Here is an 18,046-nt window from a genome sequence, read left to right on the forward strand (position 1 = left end):
CAAGCATAAGTTAGTACTTAATTCCCTGATCTCCAATAACATGACCCTGCTGGTCATATGACAGCTGTAGTAGAGAAAGTTCACATGCCCTTTGAGGATACTGCCACTTGATTTGCAGCTAAATATTTAAGAAAAAAGTCATGCAATTAAAATTGGATATGCAGTTCTCACATATGCTTAGAAATCAGTGCATTCATAGCTTTGAGATTGAGAAAGAAAAATATAGAGAATCAACTTTGAAAAATAACATTGGAAAAACAAATCTGGTGGTGCAAGATGCCACCAGATTAGAATAGAAAACAAGACTTCTCCAAAGCTGGTGTTTTTGAAATAGATACTCATGAGAATAAATGAAACTTTGTTTATCAAATGTATGTCGAGCCTGATAAGAGTCACAGAGCAATGCAGCATGGATACAGACCCTTTGGCCCAATGAGTCCATGCCAACCATGGTGCCCACCCAGCTAGTCCAATTTTCTGCATTCAGTCCTTATCCCCCAAGCCAAATGCTGATTAAATGATGCTATTGTATTTGTCTCAACTACTTATTCTGACTACTCATTCCATATATTCACCACCCTCTGCATGAAGTTTACTCCTCAGGTCCTTTTTAAATCTTTCTCCCCTCACCCTAAATCTGTGCCCTTGAATTTTAGTCACCCTGCTTTGGGGAAGAGACAGTTACTGTATCTATCATAATTTAAAACATTTCTACAAGGTCACCCCACCTTCTCATATATTCCAAGGAATAAAGAACTAGCCTGGCCAATCTCACTCTATAACTCAGTGCTATCTAGTCATGGCATCCCCTGGTAAACCTTTTCTGCACTAATTCCAGTTTAACCACATCCTTTCTATAACAGAGCACTAAGACTGTATACAATATTCCAAGTGGGATCTCAGTAATGACTTAAAGCACAGCAACATAATGTTCCAACACCTGCACTCAGTGCCCTGGTTGATGAAAACCAGCATGTTAACACCTCTTTTTATCACCACCCTGCCTACCTGTGATAGCACTATGTTGGGATGTGGGGGAGTCTATAACACAGCCTCACTAGAGCACCCTCTGCTTCTTGTTTCTAAGTTCTATCCGTATGGCTTCACTCAACAATATCCAAAGAATGTCATCTCTGAGTATGTCCTCTCATATCAGATGAGGCTACATCACCTCCTCATTTACCTGCACCACTGTCATGCCTGTAGAATCTGCATCCTTGAATATTAAGCTGCCAGTTCTGTCCTTCTCTCAGTTACGTTACTGTTATGGCTACAACATCCTCGTCCTTAAAGCCAATCCACACTCTGCGTTCGCCTCCTAACTTCCAAGTATACTCTCGCCCTATGCTTATTCTGTAGGAGTGTCCTGAGTTTCCCTGTCAGTGAAGGGATTGACCATAGGGAAACCCTGCACTAACTGCCTTTACTTTTTCTAATGGTCACCTACCTATCTGAAGGCTGTACCTTAGATGTGACTACCCCTGTAAAAGTCTCATCTATAAGATTCTCAGCTCTTGGCTGGCCCTGAGTGCATCCAAACTCAGCTCCAGCTCCTTGATGTGGAGGGGGAGCAATATTCTTGCGGGCAGGTTGAGTAGCTGAGGAAGTGGTACAAAGGGTGGTGTTTCAGATTTCTGGATCATTAGGATCTCTTCTGGGGAAGGTATGACCTGTACAAAAAGGATGGGTTGCACCTGAACCCGAAGGGGACCAATAACCATTTGAGCAGATTTGCTAGAGTTATTGGGGAGGGTTTAAATGAAGGACAAGATCAGGGGAAAGAGAACCAGAGTGATAGGGCTGAGGATGGGGCAGTTGGTATACAAGTAGAGATAATAGGGTGAAATTACAGTCTGTAGAATGAGTTGGAAGTGCAACGTGGAGGCAAAATTGAAAATGGTTATGAATACAGAACTGAAGGTGTTGTATTTCAATGCATGCAGTAGATGGAACACAACAGTTAGAGATTGGCAGGTCTGATGTTGTGGGCATCACTGAGTCATGGCTGAAAGAAGGTCATAGCTGGGAACGTAACATCCAAAGATATACTTTGTATTGAAAGGACAGGCAGTAGGGGTGGTGTGGCTCTGTTGGTAAAAAAATGAAATCAAATCCTTGGAAAGAGATTATATAAGATTGGAAGATGTAGAGTCCAGGTAGAGGGTAGAGTGAAGAAACTGCAAAAGTAAAAAGATACTGATGGGAGTTATTCAAGCCTCCAAATGGATGACATCCATTAGTCTTGCGAGACCATGGATCTGTGCCTGGAAAATCTTGTTTCAGCCGCTCCAGGGCGCAGGCCTGGGCAAGGTTGTGTGGAAGACCAGCAGTTGCCCAAGCAGCAAGTCTCCCCTCTCCCTGCCACCGATGACATTGCCAGTGACATCACAGGAGTTGCCAGAGTGAGGTTGAAGACAACGTCGGACTGCCTTCGGGACTCCAGCTCCAGATTTGTCCTCGGGGTTTATTCCCGAAGCCTTTCCATGAGTGGGTATGGCCGCAGTGCAGCGGAGGTTTGAAATCAGAGTTTTCCCTCTCTGAGATGGACTGCCTTCCCAGGCTGATGAGCTCCATCAACCCGAAGCACTGGTTTTAAGGCGCCAAGACCTGCCTTCGCCCCTTCTGTCAGTAGAAACAGTTCCGCCAGGCTTAGAGGCCAAGCCACATGAGAAGGCTAGGAGTTGGACTTGGTTGTCAGAGGTTATTTGAGGCGCATGCCATGAGGAGAACTTTTAGATAGTGGGAGCTTGTCCCCAGTACCACTCCTTGGCTTGACAACCTTGGAACCAAGCCTCCAAATAGTAATCAGGATGTAGCATACAAATAACAATGGGAGATAGAAAAGGCACGTTAAAAGGGCAATGTTACAATAGTCATGGGAGATTTCAATATGCTGTCAGATTGGGAAAACCAGTTTGATGCTGGATCCCAGGAAAGGGAATTTGTAGAATGTCCATGAGATTGCTTTTTAGAGTAGCTTATGGTTGAGCTCAATGGGGGAAATGCAATTCTGGACTGGGTGTTGTGTTATGAACCAGATTTGATTAGGAAGTTTAAGATAAAATAGCCCTTAGGAAGCAGCAATCATGATATGATAGAATTCACCCTGCAGTTTGAGAGAGAGAAGGTGTATCAGTATTACAGTAGAGTAAAGACAATTACAAAGGCATGAAAGAGGAGCTGGCTAAAGATGATTGGAAGGGGACACAAGCAAGGATGACAGCAGAATAGCAATGGCTGGAGTTTCTGGGAGCAATTTGGAAGACGCAGGATAGAAACATCCCAAAGATGAAAAAGTATTCGAAAGGGAGGATGACGCAGGTGAATACAATGTAAGCATTCATTTCACGAGGACTTGCATAAGAAAGCAAGGATATGATGCTGGGGCTTAATAAGCCATTGGTTAGATGCACTTGGAGTATTGAACACAGTTTTATTTTACTTTATGTTACTTTAGCGATGCAACATGGAGTAGGCCCTTTGAGCCATACCACCCCGGCAACCCCCAACAAACCCAATTAATCCTAATCTAATCAAGAGACAATTTACAGTGATCAATTAACCTACCCGGTATGTCTTTGGACTATGGCAAAAAACTGGAAAACCCAGAGGGAAAGCTATTATTAATGCTTTTTGAGAGAGTGATTTAGATGCATATCATATTTTTATTGAGTTAAGTATTGTATGTAATTAGTTTTGCTACAACAAGTGTATGGGACATTGGAAAAAATGTTGAATTTCCCCATGGGGATGAATAAAGTATCTATCTATCTATCTATCTTATGTAAGAAAAGATGTGCTGATATTGGAGAAGGTCCGGAGGAGGTTTACAAGAATAATTCCAGGAATGATGGGTTAGTGTATGAGGAGTGATTGATAGCTCTGGGCCTGTACTCACTGGGGGTAGAAAAATGGGGGGGCATCACATTGAAATCTATTAAATATTGAAAGGCTTAGATAGAATGGATGCTTCCTATATTGGGTGAGTCTAGGACTAGAGGACACAGCTTTAGAATAGACAGATGTCAATTTAGAACAGAGATGAGGAGGAATTTCCTTTAGCCAGAGGGTAGTCAATCTGTGGAATTCGTTGCCACAGGAAGCTGTGGAGGCCAAGTCATTTGGGTATGTTTAAAGTGGAGGTTGATGGGTTCTTGATTGGTCAGGGTGTCAATGGTTACAGTGAGAAAGCAGAAGAATGTGGTTGAGAGGGATAATAAATCAGCTATGATGGAATATAGGAGCAGACTTGATGGGCCCAATGGCCCAATTCTGCTCTTATGTTTTATGGTCTTATTGGATCCGTCAGGAGCTACACCTGGACGTACTTCCCATAGATATAGTCATCAGGAAGGCTATGAGGTTCCCTGACTTCTCACATCTTTGTTGAACAGTTGTGATGCAGTATCTGATATACCAATTTTTGTAATATATTTTGCATTGCAGAAATGAGTAGTAATCCGTTACCAAACAAGTATTGACTATGTATAATAGGAAAATAAATAATTGGTATTTCAAGTCGGTGGGGGGGGGGGGGGGGGGCTTCATCAGAATTGGGAATATGAGAAGATGAAAATGTTTTAAAAGGATGGGGGTGGAGGGAACACCCCTGTTGAGGCAGCAAGGGCAGCCCTGAGCTTCCAGCTTTGTGTCACTTAAAATCTATGTCCCATTTCACCTTGACTCGCTGACTTTGGGCTCCTTCATTACTCTAATGTTGACCGACATAAACTGGAGGCACAGCACCCACCTCTTTTGTCTGGTACGTTTGCAACTTATTACTGAAGTTATTAATTTCAGACAACTTTATCAATTTTTTCTGCTTCCAACTTGTGCGCGTCAAAGTAATTGTTAACTTGATACCTTTGACCGGCACCACATCACACCCATTCTCTCTATTCATTCCAACTCATCGCCACTCTGCAACTTCAATATATTTGCAAACTTTCCTAGTCTTGTCAATAGGTACTTGAGCAAAAATGTCAATTGTTTCTCTCACAAATGATGCCTGATCTGCTAAGTGCTTCCAGCATTCTGTATTTTTCTGGATTCTCAATATCTGCAGTATTTTGCGCCAATTTGCATATCTCTGTATGTTGGCATGGTTAGTCCACGGGTAATGAAGTTGGCAATTGTTGTAATTGGAATTGTAAATCGTACTGCTTCAATCAGTCATGATTTCTCTGAGCTTTTAAAAAATATTCTATTTCATTGAACCACTCTTTTTGAATATGGTTAGGAGGGAAAAGGTTGTGTAAAAGAAGCTATACATTTTTACATTCATGTCTATGTAAATCATATCTTATCCTCTTAAGTTGTTTTTTGAAGATTTGGCCTTGCAATGTATTTAAAAGAGTGAGACATTTTTCACTTCTGTGATTCAACATGAAGCAAGTATATTACTTGTCTTTGATTCCTCTGAATTCTTTTAGCCTTGTGTGTTGCTATCAAACTCTGAAACAACTAAGAATTAGTGCAATTCAGCAAGATCTCCAAAATATGAGGTTCCATGATCTACATTTTAATCTATCAATGTTTCAATCAACAGAGAGTGGTGAATACCTTGCCGATGAATGCAGTATCATCGCTGGAGGAAACCTCACCGGTTGGCATGCTGATGCAGCTGCTGTGCTGTGGAGAAGAATCCTGGGCATTTTGGGGGACGTCAATAGCATAAGCAACCCTAAAATTCATGCCATGGTTTTTGAATATTTAAATGAACTCTGGCATAAACTAGCTAAGGTACCTCATGGAATATAATTTTTTAAATCATTTTTTAAGTACAAAGTACATATTTGCATGTATATATTTATAATTGTGATTTCTGGGATCTGCTAGATAGCATATTATGAAAATTAGGATGGATATTCAGAATCTTTGCCCCAGGTTAAGTGTCAGGAAGTGTATGGCCATGTACTTTGGTAGAAAGAACAAAAGCATAGACTTATCTTCTAAATGGGAAGAAATTTCAAAAAATCCTAGGGGCAGATACGAGAGCCTTTTAGGCAGGGGTGTGAGCGAGAAAGGAATGGAGTGATATAGATCACGTGCAACCAAATGGGATTAGAATAAATTGGTATCATGTTCAGCACAGACCGCGGGCTGAAAGGACAGTTCCATTGTTGTATTGTTTTGTATTGACTTGGAGGAGATCCATGAGTTTGCTGGAAGAATGTGAAAACTCCACCTCATCTTATTCTGTGAGAGCAGTAAAGCTACAGCTCTACTATCTGTACTATTGTCAAATTTTTCCCTAAACATTAATTTCCCTCTTTCTACTTGGCTCATTGAAATGCTCCATCCTTGAGGACAGACAGTATGTCACAACCATAATGTCATCAAGCTAGTGGAGCAACATAGGAGAAGGAATTCTTGTATTCAGTATATTGGAAAGCAATTTTTAAGTTGGATCTTAAATATTTTATGGAATGCATAATAATCATTGGAGCATTAGATTAAAGTAGAAACTGAAATTTATATAGATGTGTCAGGTTATTTTAAGGTGCTATATTTTGAAATATTTATGAAGGAGTTAAAAAAGCCACACAGGCAAAATTTGTGTTTTGTGACCTTACAGAGTTGTAAAAATAGTTTAAGCACAATTAAAAAGTGGCTTGCATTTTATACAGTCAAACATTTGGTTCTTTGAAGTGCACCTGGAATTCAGGAATATCTTCACTAACAGCAACTTAGGATCTTGCACTTAAAACCCTGCCAAAGTTGCTGCTTGTTTCACGTGCAATGTTTAAGAATTCTGATGTTCTTACTGTCACTTCAGCATCAAAAGACAGGCCACAACACAATTTTGTTTCATATAAATTCAGCTTTCACATATTTGATACAAGTGTCCTGAGAGAACTCTGCAGAGCCTGTCAATTATGTTCCTGAGACCATTTATAATGGTTTGCTTCAAGGAATAAAGGCCTCTTGGAGACTTGAAGATGGAGAATACATGGGTATCCTGACTGTTTGCGTGTTTTTTTAATGTTTCCTAGAGGTTACAGTTAAATTACCTCTGCAATTTTCTTTTTTTTTCCACTGTTTTGTTTATGCAAATGAAAAGAAAGAAATTTGAAAGAAAAACTATATTGAAAAGTGAGGTAAAGATGCATTCTGCTCTGCCTTATTTATAGCAGAGACTGGAAAATATTACATCTGATAGGTGTGTATGAAATTAAGTGCAAAGAAACACAAAAGTCACCATAGAGAAGGAGTCTTTTGCATTTTTGCATTTACTCACCACAAAAGAAAATTATTATAATCTTATTTCCTCACCTTGTCCTATACCCTTCAATAATTTTTCTGTCACCATCTATACAGCTATGAATGTTAACAAACTTTCTGCCTCAATCATTAACATCTAAAATGACTTACACATTCACCCTTATCCTTATTCAAAAGTTTCTCTCTGCATGAAACTTCTTTCATTTTGTACAGTTTAAAGATTTATCTTTCAACTATGAGAATTGCCATGCTCTTTTCCTGCCTGATTTCATAATGCGATGCTTTTTTTAAAAAGAACATAAGAAATAGGAGCAGGAGTTGGCCATCTGGGCTGTCGAGCCTGCTTCACCATTCAATAAGATCATGGCTACTCTGACCATGGACTCATCTCCATCTACCTCCCATTTCCCCATAACCCTCAATTCCCCTACTATGCAAAAATCTATCCAACCTTGTCTTAAATATATTTACTGAGGTAGCCTTCACTGCTTCATTGGGCATGAAAAGTGACCAATCTGCACATCTTTTGGGCCTTTATGTCTATTAGTTAAATGTTGCTAGGAATAAATGGATTTATCTACTAAAGTTCAATAGCGCAGGAGATGTTGGAAATTCTCAGAAAATCAGACAGTTTGTGTGGAGAGACCAGCAGCGTTTCATGTCCATGTTAATTTCTTTATGTTCAGTCTCTAGTTTTCTGATCATACTATGGCAAATGTCTCCCTCAGAAAAAATACTACCAAAGTCAATTAGAAAAGTCACTGCTGTACAGCCTTGAAAAAGTATTCAGCCCCCACAACTATTTTCACGTTTTACTGTCTCATTTTAAAATATATTGAAGTCGGATTATTTAAGTTGATCTATAAAACACTGTGCATCATGTCAAATAAAAAAAAAATCCAAAATATATCAACTATTTTCTAAAAATTTAAAACCAAAATTGTGAGGCTGAAAAAGTATTCATCCACTTTTTAATCATTATACTAACTTTCCTCAGGTGCAATACCCTATAATGCCTAATTAAATCGTCCACTTTGTTGATGTAGAAAATTGGAGGGTCACCTGCTTTCAATGAATACCCCCTCTCTCTGTAAAATATGGTAGATTTTCAACTGACCAAATCAAAATGAAGACAAAAGAGCATTCAAGACAAGTCAGGAAAATGAAGGTAGAGAAGCACAGTTCTAGGGAAAGGTACAAGACCATCTCAAAGGCACTGAACATACCTCAGAGTTCAGTGTAGTCTATCATGAAAAAGTGGAAAAAAATATGAAACCACAGCCACACTGCCTAGGTCAGGCTGACCCTCTAAGCTTAGTTGCCGGAGAAGAATGGCACTTGTAAGAGAGGCTACTAGGATGCCAATGGTCACTCTGGAGATGAGGTCCGTGGTTCCACAATCTCTAAGGCCTTGCGCAGAAACAGTATTCATGGAAGAATGGCAAGGAAGAAGCTCTAGCTTACAAAAAAGCATATCCTTGCCCATAAAGACTTTGCAAAGCATCACTCAGAAGCTACTGTAAAGATGTGGAAGAAGGTCTTGTGGTCCGATGAAACTAAAGTGGAACTTTCTAGCCTCAACACTAAGCTGTACTTATAGTGTAAATCTGACACTGCACATCAGCCAGGTAACACTATCCCTACTGTAAAGTATAGTGGTGGTAGCATCATGCTGTAGGGATGCTTTTTTTTTAGCAGCGGGGATTGGAGATCTGGTCAGGATTGATGCGACGATAAATGGTGCTAAATACAGAAAGCTCCTGGATAAAAATCTGCTAGCCTCTACCTCACGATGGCGCCAGTGAACAATGGCAATGTAGGCTGCGGACGATGCTTCTAAATATTCCTCTTTAGAATTATAGCTCTCACTGCAATCTGCAGCTTGTAATTTCCCTCAAAGCAATGTACTTTTAAATCAACTTAATGCTCTACAAATTTCATGATCGTCTGAAGGTCTCAGTGGTCCAACAGGTATGGCACCTTTAAGCAGATGAAGGTCCATCGCCATTGCCAGAAGAGGGGTTTCCAAGCCAGGCAAAAACACAGTGAGGCGAGGCCTCCTCTACCCTACATCTTGTTAGCAAATGTGCAGTTGCTGGAGAACAAAACTGAAGACTTTAGGGCAAGACTGCTGTATTGGAGCGAAATAGTGACTGGTGTATTCCACATCTGAGTGGGACTTGGTTGTTTCACAGCATGCCAGGTATAGTTTTCAAGCCAGAAGGCTTCTCGATTTTCCATATGGAACGAATTGGTGATTCAGAAAAGTCTAAAGGTGGAAATATGACTTTCAGAATAAGCTCTTGGTGATGCTCCAATGTGACAGTTTTGTTGAGCACTTAATGGTCAAATGATAGATAGATAGATAGATACTTTATTCATCCCCATGGGGAAATTCAACTTTTTTTTCCAATGTCCCATACACTTGTTGTAGCAAAACTAATTACATACAATACTTAACTCAGTAAAAAATATGATATGCATCTAAATCACTATCTCAAAAAGCATTAATAATAGCTTTTAAAAAGTTCTTAAGTCCTGGCAGTTAAGTTGTAAAGCCTAATGGCATTGGGGAGTATTGACCTCTTCATCCTGTCTGAGGAGCATTGCATCGATAGTAACCTGTCGCTGAAACTGCTTCTCTGTCTCTGGATGGTGCTATGTAGAGGATGTTCAGAGTTTTCCATAATTGACCGTAGCCTACTCAGCGCCCTTCGCTCAGCTACCGATGTTAAACTCTCCAGTACTTTGCCCACGACAGAGCCCGCCTTCCTTACCAGCTTATTAAGACGTGAGGCGTCCCTCTTCTTAATGCTTCCTCCCCAACACGCCACCACAAAGAAGAGGGCGCTCTCCACAACTGACCTATAGAACATCTTCAGCATCTCACTACAGACATTGAATGACGCCAACCTTCTAATGCCGTCCATTCTATTTACCTAAGAATTTCTACTTCGTAACCTGACTGCAGTTTACATACTACCAGCAGTATCAAGCATGAGATACATCACGATGCCATCTTCAAACAAGAAACAGTCCATCCCGATGCATTTCAAGTCATAGTTGGGGACTTCAGCCAAACTTGTTAAAGAAAACACTGCCATATAACCTTATAACTTTAGCACCAGAGGTCCACATACCGTTCCATGCCCAGACCGCTCTTTGGTAAATCGGATCACTTGGCTGCCCTACTACCTGCGTACAGCATAGGCTAAAGAGCAAAGCTGCAGAGATTAGGGCAACAAATTGGTGGTCGCAAGAGGCAGAGGAGTGGCTACAGGATTGCTGAGAGTCAGTGGTCTGGGCCATGTTCAAGGACTCATCTTTGGATCTAAATTATACCATGGTTGTAACAGACTTTATAAAAGCAAATGTAGACAAGTGTGTTCCCACAAAAGCATTCAGAGTCTTCCCCAGTCAAAAGCCCTGGATAAACCACGAGATCTGCAATCTGCTGAGAGCCAGATCAGAGGCATTCAAGTCTGGTGACGAAGAAAGTTACAGAGGTCCAGGTATGATCTCTGGAAAGCCTTCTTTCAGGCAAAATGGCAATTCCAGATTTAACTTGAATCAATGACGGATGCTTAACAGTTGTGGCAAAGCTTGAATATACTGTCACCTCTTATAAAGTTAAATCAGGCAACATAGGCAACAGCAGGGCTTCACTTCCGTATGAGCTCAATGCCTTCTGTGACTATCAAAACGTGGAAGAACCATTACAAACTTCCACCGCCTCCAATGATACTATGATTTCAGTCTGAGGCTGACATGCGAGCAGCCTTCAGGAGGGAAAACTCACAAAAAGCATCCAGCCCAGATGTTTACCTGGCCAAGTACTAAAGACTTGTGCTGATCAACTGGCTGGAGAGTTCACTAAGATCTTCAACCTCTTACTTGGGCAGTTTAATGTACCCACCTGCTTCAAACAGGCTTCAATTATACCGGAGCCCAAGAAGAACATGGTGACCTGCCTCTTAATGACTATCGTCCACTAGCACTTACATCCTCAGAGATGAAGTGTTTTGAGAGGTTGTTGGTGAAGCATATCAACTTCTGCCTGAGAAGCAACTTAGATCTGTTCCATTTTGCCTATCGGAGCAAAAGATCAACAGCAGATGCCATCTCATTGGCTCTTCACTCCACCCTGGACAGCAAAAATGCTCTTTATCACCCAAAGCTCAGCATTCAATACCATGATCCCCTCAAAACTAATGAGTTAGCTTGTAGACCTCAGCCTCAATACCTTGTTGTGCAATTGGATCCTTTATTTCCTCACCTGCAGACCTTAGTCAGTTTGGATTGGGAGCAACATTTCTTCCATAATCTCCATCAGCACTGCTGCACCATAAGGTTGTGGACTTAGCACCCTGCTCTACTCATTTTACACTTATGACTGTGTGACTAAGCACAGCTCAAATTCCAAATTTAAGTTTGCTAACATCACTGTCATTGGCCAAATCAAAGGTGGTGATGAACCAGAATGTAGGAGGAAGTTTGAAAATCGGGCTGGGGCATGCTGCAACAACAACCTATCACTCAATGTCAACAAGACCAAGGAGCTGACAGAATGAGGAAACCAGAGGTCCATGAACCAGTGATCATCAGAGGATCAGAGGTGGAGAGGCTCAGCAACTTCAAATTCCTCAGTGCTATCAGTTCAGAGGACCTGTCCTGGACCCAAGACATAATAGCAATTATGAAGAAAACATGGCAGTGCCTCTACTTCCTCAGAAGTTTGTGAAGATTTGGCGTGACGTCTAAAACTTTGACAAACTTCTATAGATAAGTATGTTGTGGAGTGTATTTTAACTGGTTGCATCACAGCCTGGTATGGAACACCAATGCCCTTGAATGGAAAATCCTGCAAAGATTAGTGGATACAGCCCGTCCATCACAGGTACTCCCTACCACCCAGGTCATGCTCTCTTTTCACTGCTGCCATCAGGAAGAAGATACAGGAGCCTCAGGACTCACACTACCAGGTTTAGGAATAGTTATTATCTCTCAACCAGTCAGGATAACGTAATTCAACCGCTTGCCCCATCACTGAAATGTTTCCCACAGGCTATGGACTCACTTTTAAGGACTCGTCATCTCATGTTCTCAATAGTCATTGCTTATTTATTTATTATAATTTTTTTGTCTTTTGTATTTGCACAATTTGTTGTCTTTTGCACATTGGTTGTTTGTCTACCCTGTGGTTTTTCATTCTATTAGGGTCCTTGGATTTACTGAGTATGCCCACAAGAAAACAATTCTCAGGGTTACATATGTACTTTGATAATGAATTTTCTTTGAACTTGGAATGCTTAAACTGGAGAGGACAACAACCCAAAGCCCACTGCCAGAGCAACCACTGAGTGGTTTCGAATGAAGAAATTGATGTCCTTGAGTTCCCCAGTCAGAGTCCTGACCTTAATCTGATCGAGCATCTCTGGCAAAACCTCAAGATTGCTGTTCACCACCGTTCGCCAACTAACCTGGCACAGCTTGAGCAATTTTGTAAGGAGGGATGGGCAAATCTTGCTCCATCACATTGTTCAAAACTAATAGAGACTTATCCAAGAAGACTATTGGCTATAATAGCTGTGAGAGGTGATTCAACTCAGTGCTGTGCAAAGGGGATGAATACTTTTCAACTGCTGACATTTTAGTTTTTGAATATTTTGTTTATCATTCTTTACAATTTTCTCTTTTTTTGGCTCATGTGAGAAAAGGAGCATGGGATTCACAAAGAAAAATTCTCAGTTAAATTGATCAAAATGTCTGGTTGTAATACTCAAGTGGGCCGAATACTTCTACAAGGCATGGTATAAAGTCTTAAAGCCATTTGTAAATGACTGAGCAAATACAATATTTTCTCAGAATACTGCTATAGCTATGCAATATTTTACATTTTGGCTAATGCAGTTAATAGCCTTATGCAGTTGTATTTATTTTAATGTAAAAATCTCAAAATTATCCTATTTAGGACCAAAGCTTTGTTTCCATTTATTGTTGTCAGTGATATTAAAAAAAAGATTAAACACAAAACAATAAAAACTTTAATTGTTAAATAATTTTTCATAGAAGTTCTTACAGGAATCATTAAGTTCCAACAGTATTGTACAAATATTATGTTTTTATTGACCAGAGGTGACTGATTGAATATATTGTTGTTAGATTATTTGATCATTTAAACAGGATTGATTAAAAGACAAATCTTTTAATTTTTTTTCCAGATTAGAGACAACCTTGGTATCAGTTTAGATAATCAGGCTTCACCACAATCTCCAGTTCTAATTCCGCCTCTTCGCATGTTTATGTCATGGTTATTTAAGGTAAACTTACATCTTATTATTTTGTTTTTAAAGTTGTATCTTGAAATTTGACATCAGTGTTGGGTAAATAAATGTAAAGTATTCTTAGAGATGGTATATATAATTATCTGGATAGACAGGGTCTGATTAGGAACAGTCAACATGGATTTGTGCGTGAAAGGTCATGTTTGACAAATCTTATTGAATTTTTTTTGAAGAGGTTACGAGGAAAGTTGACGAGGGTAAAGCAGTGGCTGTTGTCTATATGGACTTCAGTAAGGCCTTTGACAAGGTTCCACACGGAAGGTTAGTTAGGAAGGTTCAATCATTAGGTATTAATATTGAAGTAGTAAAATGGATTCAACATGGCTGGATGGGAGGTGCCAGAGAGTAGTGGTGGATAACTGTTTGTCAGGTTGGAGGCCAGTGACTAGTGGTGTGCCTCAGGGATCTGTACTGGGTCCAATGTTGTTTGTCATATACATTAATGATCTGGATGATGGGGTGGTAAATTGGATTAGTAAGTATGCAGATGATACTAAGATAGCTGGCGTTGTGGATAATGAAGTAGGTTTTCAAAGTTTGCAGAGAGATTTAGGCCAGTTAGAAGAGTGGGCTGAACAATGGCAGATGGAGTTTAATGCTGATAGGTGTGAGATTTTGGTAGGAATAATCAAAATAGGACATACTTGGTAAATGGTAGGGCATTGAAGAATGCAGTAGAGCAGAGTGATCTAGGAATAATGGTGCATTGTTTCCTGAAGGTGGAATCTCTTGTGGATAGGGTGGTGAAGAAAGCTTTTGGTATGCTGGCCTTTATAAATCAAAACATTGAGTATAGGAGTTGGGATGTAATGTTAAAATTGTACAAGGCATTCATGAGGCCGAATTTGGAGTATTGTGTACAGTTCTGGTCACTGAATTATAGGAAAGGTGTCAACAAAATAGAGAGAGTACAGAGGAGATTTACTAGAATGTTACCTGGGTTTCAGCACCTAAGTTACAGAGAAAGGTTGAACAAGTTAAGTCTTTATTCTTTTGAGTGTAGAAGGTTGAGTGGGGACTTGATAGAGGTATTTAAAATAATGAGGGGGATAGATAAAGTTGACATGGATAGGCATTTTCCATTGAGAGTAGGGGAGATTCAAACAAGAGGACATGAGTTGAGAGTTCAGGGGCAGAAGTTTAGGGGTAACACGAGGGGGAACTTCTTTCCTCAGAGAGTGGTAGCTGTGTGGAACGAGCTTCCAGTAGAAGTGGTAGAGGCAGGTTCGATATTGTCATTTAAAAAAAAATTGGATAGGTATATGGACAGGAAAGGAATGGAGGGTTATGGACTGAGTGCAGGTCGGTGGGACTAGGTGAGAGTAAGTGTTCAGCATGGACTAGAAGGGCCGAGATGGCCTGTTTCCGTGCTGTAATTGTTAGATGGTTATATGTTATATTGAATACATGAAACAGAAAAGAAACTAGCTGAAAATAGATTACTCTTTATTAGCTGTAAGTATCAAAGATAATCTTTTATATTTAAGTGAAGAGAATAGCTGCATATGCTGAAAATCTAAGCAACACACACAAAATGCTGGAGGAACCCAGGAGGCCAGGCAGCATCGATGGTAAAGAGTACAATCAATGTTTCAGGCCAAAACCCTTCATTAGGACTGGAGAGAAAAGATAAGTCAGAGTAAGAAGGTGGTGAGAGGGGAGGGATGAAGTAAAGAGCTCGGAAGTTGATTGGTGAAAGAGATACAGGTCTGGAGAAGGTGGAATCTGATAGGAGAGGACAGAAGGCCAAGGAAGGCAGTAAAAGGGAAAGAGCACCAGAGCGAGGGAATGGTGAAGGAGAGGGTGGGGGGCATTACCAGAAGTTCAAAAAAGTCAATGTTCATGCAATCAGGTTGGAGGCTGACCAGGTAGAATAGACAATGTTGCTCCTCCTACCTGAGTGTGGCCTCATCACGACAGTAGAGGAGGCTATGGACTGGCCTGTTGGAATGGGAATGGGAAGTGGTATTAAAATGGGCAGCCACTGGGAGATCCCACTTTCTTTCTGGCAGAGGGAGCGTAGGTGCTAGGTGAAGTGACCTACCGAAATACAGGAGGCCAGATACAGGATGACCCCAAAAAACTCACATGTGAAATGTCACCTCACTTGGAAGGATTGTTTGGTGCCCTGAATGGTAGTGAGGGAGGAGGTGTAGGGGTAGGTGTAGCACTTGTTACATTTGTAAGGGTAAGTGCCAGGAGAGAGATCAGTGGGAAGGGATGAATGGACAAGGGAGTCATGTAGGAAGCGATTCCTGCAGAAAGTGGGGGTGGGGGGAAAGATGTGCTTGGTGGTGGGATCCCATTGTAGATTGTGGAAGTTACAGAGAATTATGTGCTGAAAGTGGAACACGGAGGGTGGTGGGGTGGTCGGTGAAGACAGGAGGAACCCTATCCCTGGAGAGCTGGCGGAAGGATGCGGCGAGGGCAGACATGTGCAAAATCAAGAGAGACAGTTGAGGGTAGCATCAGTGGTGGAGGAAGGGAAGTCCATTTCTTTGCAGACGTATTTCAAAGTGGCCTTCTATTTCAGTCGAAGGCCTCCTCTGCTATGAGGCCACACTCAGACTGGAGGAGCAACACCTTGTATTCCATCTGGGTAGCCTCCAACCTCATAGCATGAGCAGTGATTTCTCGAACTTCCCCTCTCATCCCCCTCTCCCTCACCAATCCCCATTCCCATTTCCCTCTCTCACCTTATCTCCTCCTACTTTTCTTTCTTCCATGCCCTTCTGTCTTCTAACAGATTCCCCCTTCTCTGGCAGTCATCAATCAATTTCCCAGCTCTTTACTTCACCCTTTTCTCCACCCTTCCTGGTTTCACTTATCACTTTGTGCTGCTTCTTCCCTCCCCCACCTTCTTTTTCTGACTCCTCATCTTATTTTCTCCAGTCCTGGTGGAGGGCTTCGGCCTGAAATGTCAACTGTATTCTTTTTCATAGATGCTGCCTGGCCGGTTGAGTTTCGCCTGCATTTTGTGTGTGAAACTTTCGTACACAATGTGACTCTCAGCACTTTGTATTGAAGGCACAAGGAAAAGTAGAAAGAAAACTTTTATTCATGTAAGGTATTATTGGCAGCTACATCAGTAGTGATGACAACAGGATACCTTTTTTAGATTTATTCAAGTGGTACCTGGAGAGTGAAGCAGTTAATATTTCAGTTCTATGATCTTTCATCAGTTCTGATAGACTTTAAAGATGTAAAATTAATTGGACATAAACCTGAGGTTGATTAAGTACATTACTTTTACTTTATAAATTTTGAGTACGTATTCTGTCTGCATTCATCCGAATAATTCTCAATGCATTTCTGTAACATCCTTTAGGCAACAACCTTGCCCAATGAATATAAAGAAGGAAAATTACATGCATACAAGCTGATCTGTGACATTATGACTAAACGCCAAGACATCTTGCCAAACTCTGATTTCCTAGTGCACTTTTATCATGTGATGCATAGAGGTGTTGTGTGTGAGGATCAGGTAATTCAACCATTTCTTTTCTTCAGTTTTAATTTAAGGACAAAATAAAATGTTCTAGACTTGGTCTTTGTAATTAATTGAAAAGGTGAGTTTTTGCAAAGTACCTACTTAGAGAAACAACCTGCCAAGAGCCAAATTGCTCGCTTTTGCATTGTATTTAGTCTCATCCAACCTCAGTGGGAAATGCCTGCTTGCTTGTTCAGATAAAATACCCATTACATTTTAGAACATCTGAAGGATGTCAGTTCCATTTAAAATTTTCATTGAAGGTTTGATCTTAATTATGGATATGACAATGTGAAATAAAATTTTGTTTGTAATTTTACAGTGTGAATTACAATTAGCAGAATGGCAAAACCTTGAGAACTAAGTATAAGTTGGATTGACTTAACGTGCAGAGAACTATAGTATTGTTCACCAATTTGTTTCCCAGCACTGAAAGGATAACCAATAGAATAGATATGGCTAAAAGCAACTGGTATTTTCCTCAGAACCGAAGCATATACAGTTGTGGATTCACATTAAATGGGTAAACTAGGACTGGTTTCATGGCTTTCTTTATCCATTATTACTGTAAATTACATTGAAGTCTCTGTGGTTGCTTCACAGGGTAGATTTGAAGGCTTGGTTTTAGGTAATATAATATGTCATGTAGATTAAATTAGATTAGATTTTTTTTAGGTTAGCTTTTATTTGACATGAAACATAGTGAAAGGTGTGATTTTCGTCAAATCAAGTCAGTGAGGATTGTGCTGGGCAAACCTGCAACGTCGTTGTGGTTCTGGTGCCAACATGGCATGCCCACAACTCATTAACCCTAACGATGATGTCTTTGGAATGCAGGAAGAAACCAGCGCACCCGAAGGAAACACACACAGTCATGGGGAGAATATACAACCTCCTTACAGACAGTGGTGGGAATCAGACCCTGATCTTAGAGCTGGTACTATAAAGTGTTAAACTAACTGTTATGCTACTATACCACACTGTGCCT

General features: G+C 40.6%; 1 protein-coding gene across 5 annotated transcripts in view; it reads left to right on the forward strand.

Moving 5' to 3' along the window:
* ralgapa2 (Ral GTPase activating protein catalytic subunit alpha 2) overlaps nt 1-18,046 on the forward strand; it is a 477,749-nt gene that overhangs the window by 191,496 nt on the left and 268,207 nt on the right. For all 5 annotated transcript variants that reach the window (XM_073051378.1, XM_073051381.1, XM_073051380.1 and 2 more), the window contains 3 exons: nt 5,549-5,742; nt 13,446-13,544; nt 16,897-17,052. In XM_073051378.1, the coding sequence (XP_072907479.1) occupies nt 5,549-5,742; nt 13,446-13,544; nt 16,897-17,052 (449 nt within the window). The remainder of the gene's footprint in view (nt 1-5,548; nt 5,743-13,445; nt 13,545-16,896; nt 17,053-18,046) is intronic.

The sequence above is a fragment of the Hemitrygon akajei genome, chromosome 7, assembly GCF_048418815.1.
Source record: "Hemitrygon akajei chromosome 7, sHemAka1.3, whole genome shotgun sequence".
NCBI lineage: Eukaryota > Metazoa > Chordata > Chondrichthyes > Myliobatiformes > Dasyatidae > Hemitrygon > Hemitrygon akajei.